Genomic DNA, 16,616 nt, shown 5'->3' with positions numbered 1-16,616 from the left:
GAAAAATAACGCAAAAACTGAATTATTAGACAAAGCTGTTTTAACAATCGAAGAGAATTAGACTTTCTATTACTATAAGATTTAATTACTATAAGAGACAGTTATATAATTTCTTATTGGTTTTTCTTGTTTATTCAACAGAATACACCATCTATCGAGTTCTACACAATTAATAATTACCTGTTAGGAGTCAAGAAGTTATATATGCAGGAATATTTTAACAACGTGACTGAAAAAAATGTAGTTGGTAAGAATAATTCATTTGTAGACATGTTTATATTCTCAAAATTTCTTAATTAGTTGCAAAAAATTGTATTTGCAAAATCAAAATTAAAAAAAATTAGAAAATAAAAAATAAAAAATAAAAAACAATTAGAAATAAATAAAAAATAAAAAACAAAATTAAAGTAAAAAAACAAAACAAAAATTAAAAATAATAAAAGAACAAAAAAATTATAAGTATAAATAATAAGCTTGTAAAAGTTGGAAATAATCACACATAAATAAAGTCTGTTGTTTATTATATAATTTTTCTTATTTAAATTTATTGTTATACATATTTAGCGCTATATAATTTACAAAAATTTCAGATTTTTGAATTCAAAAAATTTTTTTAATTATAATTATTATTATTAATTCTACAATTTACAAGAGCAGTCGGGAGACGCCGCGCTAAGTGTGTGTTCCGCAGCGTCAGTATACATATGCGTGTGTGCGTATGTGAGTGCATGTCAGTATGTGTATGAATGCGGGTATTCATATGTTCATATGCGCGTGTTTGCGCGCATGAGTGCGTACATATGTGCGTACGTGCGCGCGTGACTTCGAGCGCGTACATGTGTATGAGTGTGTGAGGACGTCCGTTGAGTATCGATATTTGTGTTTGTGTCTATTTATTACATAAAACGTGCGCGTGCGTATATGTCTCAAATTTAGCGCGGCGTCTCCCGATTGCTCTTGTAAATTGTAGAATTAATAATAATAATTATAATTAAAAAAATTTTTTGAATTCAAAAATCTGAAATTTTTGTAAATTATATAGCGCTAAATATGTATGATAACAATAAATTTAAATAAGAAAAATTATATAATAAACAACAGACTTTATTTATGTGTGATTATTTCCAACTTTTACAAGCTTATTTTTTATACTTATAATTTTTTTGTTCTTTTATTATTTTTAATTTTTGTTTTGTTTTTTACTTTAATTTTGTTTTTTATTTTTTATTTATTTCTAATTGTTTTTTATTTTTATTTTTTATTTTCTAATTTTTTTATTATTTTTTTTTTTATTTATTTTCTAATTTAAACATTATTTTCTAATTTAAACATTAAAACTTTGTTGGCAGTAGTCGGGAGTTTTTTTTTGTAAAAAATTTTATTATTATTTTCTAATTTTTTTATTTTCTAATTTATTTTTTATTTTCTAATTTTTTTTTCTAATTTATTTTTATTATTTATTTTCTAATTGTTTTTTATTTTTTTTTTTTAATTGTTTTTTATTTTTTATTTTCTAATTTGTTTATTATTTTTTTTTTATTTATTTTCTAATTTATTGCTGTTCTTATGCTGTTTCTTCATTCTTTTGTCTCTCTGCTTCTTCATCCTACACATGTAAAAGTTTTTATTATGTAATATATATATTACAATGTATATAATATAATAATAATAATAATAAAGACACACATACACTCACCATGTGACTGCAATGTTCTATATTCTTTCCAAATATTTTTCTGCTACAATTTTTTTAATTAATATAAGATAATATAAATAGAGAGATAAATAAAAAAAAATAGCTAGATAGATAGATTGATAGATAGAGAGAGACAGATGACAAAGACAGATGACAACAATATCTTATATCAAATACGTAAACTTGTACGCAGTTATAATTATGGCTTTGACAAATATATTAACTTTCTTATGGCTATATAAGTTTATACATTATGTAATCACAAGTAAGTTTATATATTTGTATTGCCTTAATTATTATTACATATGTGAATAATCTTTTGTAGTAGATAATTGGCTATGTAAGTTAATATATTTGTCTGCATTGCCATAATTATTGGTGCGCTAATATCTTTGTATAACTATAAATATATTTGTATACATATTTTTAATTAATTATATAATTATTATATAATATACAAATAAGAGAAAAAATAACTATATACATTTATACAATTATATATGTGGATATTTATAGCAATGTGGCTACGTAGCAAATTTAATAGCAAATAAGTGGCTACGCAGACAAATATAAATTCATATAGCCATGTTATGACTACAACAGATTAATTATATTATTAATTATATTATATATTTTTATTAATTATTAATAACAAGACTTACTCGTTTTCTATTATTAATAATGTTTTCTTCTTCAGATATCTCCAAGCGAGTATCTTCTTCCTACATATAAATAAAGAAACAATAAATAAATAATAATAACAATATCCTAAATAAAGAAAAAAACAATAAATATAAAAGAAGAAACTTACTCCTTTATTTATATCTTCTTGAGATATATCCATAATAATACACTTCACTTAATATTGTTGTTGACAATAACACGCAACAGGTGACAGCTAACCTATCCTATCAGTCCCGTCATTATTACTTCGAGATGTATATACCAATGTCACCAACATTCCCTATCCGGATACTACAACGAATCTCATTGGTGAATCATTTTTCCTCTTAGGTTCACACAGCAGCCAATGAGAGACCGTATTGACGAAATACTCATTTTTCACTTTTTATTAATAGAATAAATAACGATAATAATACGCTTTAAACCTTCCTTGATTAATAAGAAACTTATGTTCCAAAGTTGATATAAAACTATGCAGTAGTTATCGAGAATTAAGGTCACGACCGATCCGGGCTCGATGAAACGCATACTTCCTCTTTTTTCGCCAACCTACGGTTGGCAGCAGTCGGGAGAAAAATTAAATTTGAAGAATTATCTCTCAACATAAAAATATATAAATAAATATATATTCTATTCGAAAAAAATAAACAAAAAGAGGAATAGATGCAAACACTCTGTTCACGAAATATTTTAAAATAAAATCAATCTCATTGTTTTGCTAGCTATGTCGTTTCTAACTAGTTGGAAATCTCATATTTTTATATTTTTAATCAATAGAAAAGTTCGGGAAATACTAAACGCTTAGTAATTATTAAACGATTTCTCTTCAATGTGAGACATTTGATATAATATATTGTGTATTATTTGAATTTTAACCTGCTAGCAACCAGTAAGATCAAGAGACGCATGCTACGTCAGTTTCAAGGGAGAAATAATTTTCGTTGAAATTGGTTAGTTGTGCACAAAACACAAATTTTTCTTCGTACAATATGTCAAGAAATGAAATAAATCTCAATTCTTTCTTGTCAATTGGACACTCTAACATTTACGACCTGGGTCTTACTAGTTCGTTAAAATTCTAATTTGTTTTTTTGAAAGCCTTACTAAAGTCTTTGAAATATTTGTTTTCGTTAAAAATCATTAAATGATCATTGACAATTACTGTCTCTTCTATTATAAAATATTCATTTTTTGTCAGGACTACTATAATTATGTTATTGCTTTTAAGTCTCAAAAACGTGAATAGATTATGATGTTATTATTATTATTTGGTTATTTTAAAAGTCAATTTGCTACATTAATTTGCAGTTTGTAGTTTATATATATATATATTTTTTTTTACTTAGAAGTATCTGTCATCGTACTTTATGTACAATATCATATAGGATAAATGTGCCAATTATTGTACTCTTAGTTTTTCTCACATAGTAAAATAAAGCATAATGAAATTAACATTCATTTTTTTATAAAATTGAGTTTTTGATATACATATAAAAAAATTAAATATATAACATATTCTTTAAATATTGAAAATAATATTTAAGATTTTTGATACCTGATATAGCTTGTTTTTCATATTAAGTTGTTAAAAAGCTTAAAAAAACAACGAATATTATTTACATATATCAAGATAAATAGATTAATATACACCACCTATAAAAATGTATTCTATATTATTGAAACTCGTATAAACTATGAAGAAACAATATTTTAAGCAATTTTAAAAATATTCTTTTTAATTTAATGAATCCAAAACCGGTAAAAATTTTGTGTTTATTTGTATCACCGTATTCAATAACTGCACAAATTTTAGTCATTTTTTCTCGATGTAGCAATTACTATGCCCCCTTATGCTACACGGTATATGGTATAATCGACATATTTAGGGCACAGTATATTCTGAACTTCCACACGGCATTTGGAATAGTAATTGAAAAAATACAGTAAATAAGACATAGTACATAAGTACAGTAAATGAGATCCATTTTTGTGATTTTTATCCAGTATCTTGGCTTGAATCATTTTTTTAAAATTATTTTCTTTTAATTATTTTTAAAGTTTTTAAAATATTTTATTTATAAAAAGGTTCCTTGTATTACAAAAAACATTGAATTATAATTATAATACTTTAAGACGTAGAAAAAAATTAAGAATTCTTTTTAAATTTAAAAACATGGAGGTGTAGCTAAACGGACACAGTAATCGACACATTCATTCTACTATTTTTTTTATCAACAATTAAACAATTATTTTATTTTATCTTTTCTCAATTACCGAAATTGGAAGTCTAACATAATAATTCTAAGAGTTTAACAAGGCTCTGTAATATAAATATAAATTTAAAGTGTCAAACAGGCAATAAGAGCCAAATCGCGGATGACAGTGCGTTATTCCAACGAAACTAATTTTTTCGTTAGAATTAAAAATCTGTGCACAAGGCACTAAATTTTACTTGGTCACGGCCAAGATTTAAAATTGGAATAATCTCTACAAGAGATTTAATTCCATACATTCCCTGTTCCCCCTTAATGAAATAAATGCGAGAGAAAAGTATAGATCCGAAAGTCGCTGAATCGGGAATCGAACCCGAGACCTTTCGCTTGCCGGGCGACTGCTCTTCCAACTGAGCTATTCAGACCCTTTCGATCCTATATTTTTCATTTGCCTTTTAGTAAAATTTTAATTAAGTGCTAACTAAATTTAGTACTTTGTGCACAGGTTTTTAATTCTAACGAAAAAATTAGTTTCGTTGGGATAACGCACTGTCATCCGCGATTTGGCTCTTATTGCCTGTTTGACACTTTAAACTTATATAATAATTAATTCTATATACCAACTATATTATTTTAAAACTTCTAAAAAGTTTTTAATTTTATAATATCACACGAACCTTGTCTTTAAATATCTAATTGTTTTCCTTATTAAGTTTTACTTATGTATATACCCCATTCTTATATATACATATGTAGGATCGGGACTCCTCCATAACGCGTAAGTGGGTGATGCGAGAAGGTTAGGCAGAGGGCCTAGGTAGCTTAATGGTTAGAGCAGTCGCCCGGCAAGCGGAAGGTTCCGGGTTCGAGTCCCGGTCTAGTCACCCGAAGGCCCGATTCTTTTTCGCGGATCCCACATTTGGGGGCTCGTCCGGGATGGAGGCAGGATTCGGTCTACACGAGGCAAAACGAGTTATTGCGGGTGTTGGCTGGGGGTGGGAAAGAGGCCCAAGAACCCAGTGGCACTAGCGCGTGGCGACATTCGAGGGCGAATGTCAATTCAGGACGGCCGAATGTAGTATCGGGACTCCTCCGTAACGCGTAAGTGGGTGATGCGAGAAGGTTAGGCAGAGGGCCTAGGTAGCTTAATGGTTAGAGCAGTCGCCCGGCAAGTATGATTATAATTCCGTATAATTATAATTTTTGAAAGTTCTCAAGGAAGATAGCACACTATATCCACGAAGCATCCCAAATGAATCATTTCCTCTTCGGACATTCGTAGAATTCAATAATAGGCTAACTAAGAAAAACATTTGTGTGACACTAAGGTAAAGAAGAATCCAAATTTTTAGTTTGTATATTTTTCATTTTTTTCAATTTAACGACACACACACAATATATACATACATATATATATATATATATATATATATATATATAATATTTACACACTTCTATAATTGTTTGAATGCTCTTATATATACATTTGTCCTAAATTCTATTGTAAATTATAAATCGTGTAAAGTGACCTTATATAAAAAATCTAACTCTTAATGTACTTTTTTTTTATTACGTTCTATGCTTTATTTTGTTTATCTTTTATACCATATATCTATCACACGCTGACGTAAGGTTTTCACGATTATTTTAAAGATATCAAACAGTTTTTTTTTTTAAGTAGACCATTTTTACGTGTCCCATTTTAAAAAGCGCACCTCAATAATTCTTCAACAAAGCATTTTCAGCAAAAATGTTTCAGATAAAAGTTGTATAGTTTCAAGGGCAACATAAGAGGGTGCCATTGATTCGATCTTGAAACATCATTTAAAGGTCACTTGAAGGTCAACTTCAATTTTTTAAATGGAATCATTTATTTTTCATCGTATATTCTTGTTGCTTATCTCGAGACCTTTCCAAATCCCAATAATAAAGTATTTTTCATGAAATATTCTTTGAGTTAGAACGGTTTGAAGTTAACAATTTTTTTAAATAAAATGTAAAAAATTCGGTATTTATACCTTAAGACTTTTATGCACGGAATAATGAGACCCATCAATTGGTGTAAAGAAAATACATATAATTGCTTTAAAAAAGATGTGTGTAATTTGTATATATTTTTTTAAGAGTAACTATGTGTTTTCTTTACACCAATTGATTGGTCTCATTATTCCGTGCATAAATGTATTAAGATATGTTTAACGAAAACTGCATGAATATTTTACAAGATATTTTACATTTTGGAATAAAATTGTTAGCTTTAAACCTTTATAACTCAAAGAGTATATTTTAAGAAAAAATACTTTATTATAGAGGTTTGAAAAGCTCTCGAGATAGGCTACAATAATATACAATAAAAAATAGATGATTTCATTTAAGAAATTAAAGTTGACTTTTACGTGACCTTCAATTGATTTTTCAAAGTTAAATCGATGGCACCATCCTATGTCCCCCTCAAAACCATACAATTTTTGTCTGACAATGAAACATTTTTAGTTTGTTGAAGAATTATCGAGGTGCGATTTTTAAAATGGGACACCCTATATATATATATATATATATATATATATATATATACATACATACATAATTTATTTATTTTTTATCAGAAATTTGCTAAAATTAAAATTTGCTAAAAATAAAAAATTAAGATATTTTACTTCTTTATAGATCGGACAAATTTAAAAATCAATATATCATACTATATATGATTCAGTATTGGAGCGAGGATCTGAATCGAACGATTCAAATAAATATCACAAATACGCAGATATATGATCCATTAGAATACAAAGTATACGATTTAAAAGCTGATACAACTTACTATTTTAATATAGAAATAATAACATTGTTTAATCGTAGTTCTTTTGTTAATTTCAATGTGTCCACCATGGACGAGAATCCGATACCTCTATTACTCGTCCTCCAGTGGAATGTATTTGGTGTGAATATATTGGATGTAGATTTACAGATAGATATTGAACTTGATACACAAATTATGTATAGAGATATCGTTTACTCAGCATTGGAACATAAAATATATGGAATCAATATACAGTCAAAGCTAATAACATTGGATTTGAATCCAACCGCAATTCAAACGAATCGAACAATAGCAAAGCTCAATGACACTGCACGTCATCTCTGCTTTGATTGGATTCATAGAAAACTTTATTGGGTAGACAAATGCACAACGGGAATCTGCATTATAAAGCTAGACTTAACATTGTTGGAACAAATAGGCATAGTAAAATATGATGAAATAATTATATCCAAGGAACAAGATTATGCAATGTTTTTACATGTACTGCCATCATCAGGGTATATTAAATTTTATACATGTAAAAAATGTTATTAACTTTGATTTTTTAATTAAAACTTGAAGTTATTGTATAATTTTTCATTGCTTTAATAATTGTTTTTTTATCACAAGGTATAAAATCATAAACTCACAAAGAATTGTAGAAATTTCAATATAATCTTATATTATTTTCTGATATAATAGATATGTTATTAGTAGTGAATAATATGCGTACTTTTCAGATATATGTATTGGTTACTGTCTGGCTCGTCAGAAGAAGTAATGCGATCGGATTTAGATGGAAAAAACATGAAAACTCTTAGAAAAGACAATAAATGCTTTCGTAACGAACTACATCTAGAGTCCTACTGGACCTTACAGACTGATACAACAAATATTGAGCCGCTATTATATTGGAGTGGTTTCAATGGCTTTGTCATAACAGATATTGATGGTTGTAAATATTACAAGATTTCAAACTTTAGAGATATAGACAATTACAGATATTTAACGTTTGACAAAACAAACATTTACTTGTACAATGAATACGAAAACGTAATTTACATTTTTAAAAAAATATATCCTCTTCTCGAATACAAAGAACATAAATTGGAATATGTACGTAGAATACGTTACCGAGAAAATGCTGCTAATCTCCATAACTTTATATCACTTGATAAAACTTTACAAACATATCCTCAGACAAAATGTTTGATACCTAACATGAGAAATTATCGTATTGAAGTATTGAATAAAACCATACACAGTATCAATGTAAGCCTTCCAGAACCGATTCTCAATGACGGATGCGAAAAGTACAACTTACCAACTACTATATATACCATCTCTAGGAGTTATTTAACATGTTTGGACAATGGCAGTAACAAGTTCGAGCAATTCGATGTGACATACGAACGGCATTACGAATTCAAGAACTTAATGCCGTTCACAGAATATACGCTGAAGCTAGCACTGAGCAATTTTTACTTTGACAAGTTATCAATGGACTTGCAATTCGGCTCGGATGTGAAAGTGATAACTACCGGAAAGCTCGACATGCCAGAAGATGTGACGGTTCAAGTTTTAACGCCAACGTTAGCGATAGTTTATTGGATGCCATCCAAGAAATTAAACTGCGTGACAGTGACCTACGAGGTGCATTGGATGCAATTTTCAAATAAAACGCAAGAAATAATACAAATGTCATCTCCCATCACAAAACTTATCGATACGCTCGAACGTACAACAGATGGAAAGCTTTTCACGACAATCGGGTCGCTGCTGTCAAAACATAATTATCAGATATATGTGCGTGTATATCCATACAATTTTAGTCAATTCTTCACTGACAGTTTAAACAAAACAATCTACATGTCAGAACCGAATAATTTAAGTTTAATCGGAGTCAGTACAAATAGTATGGATATCTCATGGATTTCTGGCGTCAATTTGACGATGCACACGAAATTCCGTCCCATACTGGAATACAAAGAAGATGCGATGTGGGAATGGCAAATGGTGAATATCAGTGAAAGAAATAATAATAAAATAATATATTATATAAAAAATTTATTGCCGCAAACTTTATACAATTTTCGTTTGATCCTGAAATATCCCGAATACATGGACGACTTTGTATGGCCTGAAAAAGGATTTAGATTTGAAACGCATGGTGAGTAAACCATACAATGATAATATGTATATGATATTACATGTATATGGGACGTTCCACGTCAAGTGGAACAGATGTCTGGGTAAAATTTGTGAAGTCGGAACAAGATGTCTTAAAATTTTTGTTATTTTATGTTGTTATTAGAAAAAATACCTTTTAAAAAGTTTAAAGTACCCACTCCAATATGATGGCTAGAATACATGATAAACTTACTGAAAACATATAGTACTGAATAATTGAAAGAGAGTCAATTGCGCCGGAATATCTTCTTCCAATCTTAATTGTTATTATATGACACATGTTAAACATCAATCATTTCATTTTTTTGAACACATTTAAATAGTACTAAATTTACGATAAAAATAGAAAAAAGAAATTAAAAATTTTCTGAAATTCTGACTATAGATTCTTTATAAGCAACTTGAAAAACCCCTAGATACCGAGTTTCATTGAAATCGAATGCGTTTTGATCGATAATTATGTTTTCAGTAAGTTTATCATATATTCCAGCCGTATCATATTGAAGTAGGTACTTTGAATTTTATAAAAGGCCACGTTTTTTCTTAAACAACTTAAAATAACGAAAATTTTAAGCTCTCAAACGTCTTTTTCTGACTTCACAAATTTTTCCCAGACGCCTGTCCTACTTGACGTGGAACGTCCCATATATACTTTAGAACTTTCTTAAAAATAAATTTTAATTGGAAATTATAAATAATAAAGTTCTAAGATAATATATTCTAGAATAAAACGAAGATATTTAAATTGTACTCTTGTATAACAAAGGTAATGTACCAAGTGCTCCTGGGAGACCCATTGTAACAAAACTTCCAAATTTGACGTATCAATTAAACTGGGAACATGCGCAAGCTCATGATTCACCAGTGATTTTGTATCGACTGGAGGGTTTAATTGTCGAAAATAATGACAAAGAAGTCAATCGAACCGACAAAATCAATCATTGGAATTTATACTATAATGGAACAAATAATTATTGCTGGATAACGACGAAAGAAATGAATGAGAAATATCTTTTTCGTGTGCAGGCTACAAATGCTTATGGTTCTGGGAAATGGAGCGGCGAATCAAGAGTCGTTGATTTAACATCAAATCTGAAATTAAATAAGAACGAAATATTAACTGTGCAATACGTAACGTTAATATTAAGCATTATCGCTACCATCGTAATCTATAATGTTTACTACTTTTACTGCTGTGTGTTCATTTTTTTTACAGATTTAAAATAATTACAATTAAATACTATAATTAAAAATTATTTTAAACATGATATCCCAGTAAGCAAGAAATCATTGTTACAAGGTTATTATAATGATTTTTACTAACATAATAATGTTGTCAAGTATGTAGTTTTGAACATTGAACATTATTATGAACAAACTTTGGTATCGATTTAAAGATTTCGGTAATGTTAAAATAACATTTCTTTAAATCTAAAAATTGAAAGTATATTTTAATCTTCTATTTATTACAGTTTATTTTTGTCAAACAATTTGAGTATTTTTATTAAAAATTTATACAAAATACAAGAAGATAATCTAACCTAATTAATTCTTCAATTTAATTAAAAATTCGACAAATATCTTTTGAACTTACAAGATATATTATAACATTAATATTGATGTTAATAATACACACTAGAAGAAATCTTAATTTTTATTCTTTCGTTCAGAGCATTTCATTTGCAGAAACTTACTGAAAGATTATATGGGTTCACATATTGCATATTGGCACCAGTATATCGAAATCAAAGAACGAATAAACGTGTTAATAACATATACCCAGACAGCACCAAATTCAAAATCGGCGCATAAGATATCTTTAAAATATATTTAAGATGTCTTTCGGATATCATATCATAAGATTTCTTAAAACTGTCTTAAAGATTTCTTAATGATATCTTATGCGCCAATTTTGGGCTTGGTGCTGTCTGGGTAAGAAACAATTTGACTTATGTTATTAAAATATTTTTAAAATATAAACATTTTTTAATAATTTAAAAAATTTTTTAATGTCCGATTTCAGCACGACACTCGAGCAAAGGGTGTCGTGCTGAGTATATATCGCAGTTCTAGGGAAAACTATTAGGAAAACCTTGCTTTTGCAAATTCTTCAATAGTATGGTGTAGCACTTCATTTTTTGGCTACTGAATGAATCTTAGTGCAAAACAATGCAAGGCATAAGTTACCCTTCTTACTGCTCTGAATGCTGTTGCTTTTCCAACACCAAATTGGACATGTATTGAGCTGCGAAAATAAATATATATGCTACACAACTCTACATTTAAAAATAACAAAAAACTGCATTCTGATATTGTCAAAACTGAAAATCTATAGTGTATGTATGTATATACATGATGTATGTACATGAGTTTGCAATGGTTAATTTTTCATAGGATTCTACATAGGTTTGCAATGGGTACGATTCTACATGGGTTTGCAATGGTTAATTTTGCCTAGGATTCTACATGGGTTTGCAATGATTAATTTTTCATAGGATTCTACATGGGTTTGCAATAGGATAGGATTCTACATGGGTTTGCAATGGATAATTTTTGTTAATGGCGTGCCCTTAACTGGTCGCCTTTTTTTACCTTTTTTTAAAGGTGAGTTTTTAGAGATTATATCATTCATTTTTGTATATTTTTATGACCGGAATAGAACAATTATTAAACATGTTTATCTAAACTTCTTTGCTTAAAATGATGTGTACAATCATATCCTAGAATCCTGATCATTCCTCCTAAAGCACCCTATTTATATAAATTTACCCATATGTGTGTGTGTGTGTGTACTAATGTCGAGCATTTTTTATACATTTTCTATTAAATTTAGATAAAAGTTGCAGGATTTCGAAAAAGAAAAAGTTGACACAGACTTTTTCCTAAACGGCGATTTTCAAGGTTATTTAAAGGTCACTTATATTTTCAAAATAGAATTACCTTAATTTTTCTCATATAAATCGATTCCTCGCAATATTTACTATAAAAAGTTGTAAAGGTATAATTTTTATGTATCTACATAATCTTACATAAACTTCGAAATATTACAAATATTTTATTTTATGAAATATTTCAGTTTATGTAAAATTATGTTAACTATCTTTTAAATTATTCACTTTTAGCCATCTTACCCTTACAACCTTTTATAGTGAATATTGCAACAAATTGGTTTATATATATAATATATATATAACATCAGTTATTATTAATTGATGTTTACATTTATTTTTAGACTTACTAGAGCTCAAATGCTCCACATTTTTTGCAAAAACTGTTTATTCTACAGATTTCAAATATGCTTTTAAATGATGATTGAATATTTCCTTTTTTTAATTATTTTTATTATTATTCTTCAATCTCAATCAACTTTTATAACTTTATGCCAGCACGATACAAATACATGTGTCTTTATTTTTTTTATTATTTTCATTATTATTTTTCAATCTCAATCAACTTCTATAACCTTATGCCAGCAGGATACAAATACATGTATGTCTTTATTATTGTATCAACTCTTGTCTTTTCCATGTAACCATGTCTTCATAGTTTGAATTATCCCTTCATCTTCTCAATCTTTCGCAGAGATTTAATTAATTAAATACACTTCACACGAAATAAAGTTTGCTGGAAGATATACAGCAAACGATAACTGTAAAAACATGATTACGTGGAAAGAACAAGAGTTGGTACAGTAAAGGCAAGTAAGTAAGTACATGTAATGTATCGTATTGGCATAACGCTATATCCGCGGAGCAGATAATGTGGCTGTAGAGGTAGTCTGCAGTGCAGCTAATGTGGACGTAGATGTTGATTGAGATAATTGTCTAATATAAAATAGAATTTCAAAATTTAGTTTAAAAAGCTGTTGCATATATAAATAAAGTTTATTTTTTCTAAATTTGGAATATGTTTAATTAATTAATTTTTTAAGTCTATGTTTAATAAATTTTTTAAGTCTGTATTCAATAATTTTATTCATTTGATAAATACATGTATGTCTTTATTTTGATATGTTTAATATAATTAGAAATTCATTATTAATTAGATATGTAAACTATAAATTCATATATAATATTTGAAAATATATGTGAATATTTAAATTTTTATCTTCTCCTTCCTCTCCTTCAATCTCTTTAATATCAATATGTGTATGTGTGTACACGCGCGCACATTTGTACGTATTTATTTAATTATTGGATAGTTGAGAGTACTTAATTGATAAAAAATTATGACAATAATAATCCTTGTTTTTTTTTCTTATTATTTACTCAGATTTTTTTGTCTATCTTATAAGATAAACACTTTAGAGATTGAATATTTCAAGTAAACTAATTGTAAGTAAATTTCACATTAATGCATATAGATGTTTAATCATGAATGTACTGAATAAGTACACAAGACGAACAGTGAGTGAGTGAGTGAGAATGAGAGAGTGTGTGTGTGTGCGTGTGTGTGTGAGAAAGAGAGAGAGAGAGAGTTAGCCAACATAACCCCGCACGCTGCCGATCATGAATGTACTAAATAAGTACACAAGACGAACAGTGAGTGAGTGAGTGAGAATGAGAGAGTGTGTGTGTGTGTGCGTGTGTGTGTGAGAAAGAGAGAGAGAGAGAGAGAGAGAGAGAGAGAGAGAGAGAGAGAGAGAGAGAGAGAGAAAGAGAGAGAGAGAGTTAGCCAACATAACCCCGCACGCTGCCGATATGGCGGAGCGCCACTATCGCCATCTGTTGTAAAACGTGCGAGATGGACAAAATTACCACTACATGCATCTTGCATGTGTTGTGTACGTGTGATATATGTGTGCGCATGTGTTGTATACGTGTGAATACGTGTAGCACGATACTACTATGTATGCGTGGTCGATGATGATAATGATGATGATAATGATGATGATAATGATGACGGGGACGTTTCTTAATAGAAATTTTTCATATTTCGACTTTGCATTTATATATCTCTGCTTACAAATCACGTAGAGCAGAAATAAAGACACTTTTATTATATAATTCGAACTCAATCTATCGATTAAGTCTAGTATAAACTCGATTGCTTCAGCCATTATTGAGGATTCGAAATATTATAAAGACTCAAATGTCCGACTCGCGTTAAGATACACGGTGTCTCCGCTACGCCCTTAACTGGTCGCGAGACACTACCGTGTCTCTTGATACGTTATTAGTATGGCTTTAGCACTATATGCGGTAGTAAAATTTATAATTATCTTGTTAAAGATAATCGAGCTCAAATTAATTTTATCATCGTTTAAGTAGCTCAACATCGTTTCCATGTTTTCTTGAAATTTTTGCCACGATTCCATGTCAAAGCAAATCCCTGCAGCTCCGTGAGATGTTAATTTAACAGCAGGCAGAAAATCCAGTTCGACGTTGTCTTCCGTCATAAGATCCACTTGAATTTTCTTCGTGTAGGATAAATTCAATCCGTATGTTGACAACAACATGCGCGGTTGTTGCTCGATTTTCTTAAGATTGTTTATGGTAGTTGTTACCACGTAGAAAATCAAAGATTTAATAATCAAAGACGCAGTAAAATCGAAAAATTGAGAACTTTTTACTAACGAACTTTTTTTACTAATTATCTTTTTACTAACAAATTTGAAAGTTCGGACGATGAAAGACGAGTGAGCGAAGATTTTCAAGAAAATTTATAAGAAGGAAGATAAAATAGAAAAGTGGTAGGGAGAAAAAGCATGCGCAGAATAATAAAAATTATGTGGAAGGGGAATCTTTTAAACAATATAAATGATATAATTTTTAATGTAAAAGAAAAATTTTTTAAACAATAAAGTGATAGGGAGAAAATGCATGCGTAGTATAATAAAAATTATGTGGGAGGGGAATTTTTTAAACAATATAAACAATATAATTTTTAATGTGAAAGAGGAATTTTTTAAACAATATAAATGTATTTACAGGTATCGTTTCTCGATAGCGATAGGAATTTTATATTTTCTCTGTAGTCAGATTTAAAAATTATATCATTTATATTGTTTAAAAAATTTCCCTTTCACATTAAAAATTATATTGTTTATATTGTGTAAAAAATTCCCCTCCTACATAATTATATATATATATATATATATATATATATATTTTATATACAATATATATATAATAGTTTTCGAATTATAAGAATTTATAGTTAACAAATCAGAGTGTCTAAAATTGGCGTGTTGAGGGGTGATACAACGCGTAGTGTTAAAAACGATAACTGACTATCATCCTTGTTAATATTGATACAAAGGTTATTTATGCAAAAATAAGATTGCTTATATTAATATTTCTATAAACACATATTGTTCAATATAACATTTTTTCTTTTTTTATATTGAAAGTGGGCTTTATTGCTCGGTTTCGCGCGTTTGTATCGCGATCGACATCCGTCGTCAAGCGGATGTAATATAAGTCGTTATAGCTCTTAGGGCTATAACAGAGTTTTCAAAAAGATGAATAAATTCTCTTATTATTCTTTATAATTTTCTAGATCAAAACGAAAAATCGCTAATCTTTACATTATTTTCAATCATTTGAATTATGTCCATAAAAATGATTATTGAATGTGGCGCTTAAAAGCACTATGTCTGCACATATAAGCCACGTATAATAGAGACTAGGCGAAAGGCGCTGTAGTACAATGTTCCTTTTTCTTTTTCTTTTTTTTTTAATTATTTTCTCTTCCGGTTTGTTCTACCACACCACGTGTGACACTGTAATTCGCGTAATTATTCTTGTAATCTTTTTTAGTTGAGTTTTGAGTCTTTCAAGTATATCTGACAAAGAAAGGGTCGGAAGTGTCCCCCTCCGATTTTAATGAGCTTTGAATATGTTGTAGTCTAAATCAAAATAGAAGACACGTATTTTTTTATAAGTGCTAATTTGGCCGTTAAGGGGGTGACACACCTTCTTGAAAAAAATCGATTTTTTCATTTCTCAGCAAATACCGTCGAAGCGATAAGAGATATAAAGAAAAGTTTCAAATAAAAGTTTTATGGTTTTTAATGTACTTCAAAATCATG

General features: G+C 28.7%; 1 protein-coding gene and 1 long non-coding RNA gene across 3 annotated transcripts; one reads left to right on the top strand and one right to left on the bottom strand.

Moving 5' to 3' along the window:
• The first annotated feature begins 64 nt into the window (after positions 1 to 64).
• LOC146720806 (proto-oncogene tyrosine-protein kinase ROS-like) lies at positions 65 to 10,979 on the top strand. 2 transcript variants are annotated; one of them, XM_085488015.1, is made up of 5 exons: positions 65 to 247; positions 5,804 to 5,921; positions 7,261 to 7,911; positions 8,134 to 9,563; positions 10,350 to 10,979. In XM_085488015.1, exons 1-5 carry the CDS (start codon positions 205 to 207, stop codon positions 10,808 to 10,810), a joined length of 2,703 nt encoding a protein of 900 aa, XP_085344141.1. In that variant the 5' UTR covers positions 65 to 204; the 3' UTR covers positions 10,811 to 10,979. The 2 variants fall into 2 exon arrangements, with proteins under 2 accessions (XP_085344141.1, XP_085344142.1); XM_085488016.1 differs by lacking the exon at positions 5,804 to 5,921 and having other exon boundaries at positions 192 to 247; positions 10,350 to 10,975.
• LOC146720807 (uncharacterized) lies at positions 1,534 to 2,744 on the bottom strand. Its single transcript, XR_014925939.1, has 4 exons — positions 2,508 to 2,744; positions 2,359 to 2,418; positions 1,691 to 1,739; positions 1,534 to 1,606 (listed from the first exon to the last, which is right to left on the bottom strand). It is a non-coding gene; the product is annotated as an uncharacterized LOC146720807 (long non-coding RNA).
• Positions 10,980 to 16,616: the final 5,637 nt, after the last annotated feature.

The sequence above is a fragment of the Nylanderia fulva genome, unplaced genomic scaffold (genome assembly GCF_048542155.1).
Source record: "Nylanderia fulva isolate GAGA-0341 unplaced genomic scaffold, ASM4854215v1 Scaffold603, whole genome shotgun sequence".
Lineage (NCBI taxonomy): Eukaryota > Metazoa > Arthropoda > Insecta > Hymenoptera > Formicidae > Nylanderia > Nylanderia fulva.
Note: the sequence above shows the minus strand (reverse complement) of the source record. Positions and strands in the feature narration are given on the sequence as shown.

Excerpts from the sequence above, each read along its gene's own strand:
- LOC146720806 (XM_085488015.1), top strand. The coding sequence starts at position 205 with ATGCAGGAATATTTTAACAACGTGACTGAAAAAAATGTAGTTG. Across the intron at positions 248-5,803 it reads GACTGAAAAAAATGTAGTTG|TTCTCAAGGAAGATAGCACA; the intron begins GTAAGAATAATT and ends AATTTTTGAAAG. Across the intron at positions 7,912-8,133 it reads CATGTACTGCCATCATCAGG|ATATATGTATTGGTTACTGT; the intron begins GTATATTAAATT and ends CGTACTTTTCAG.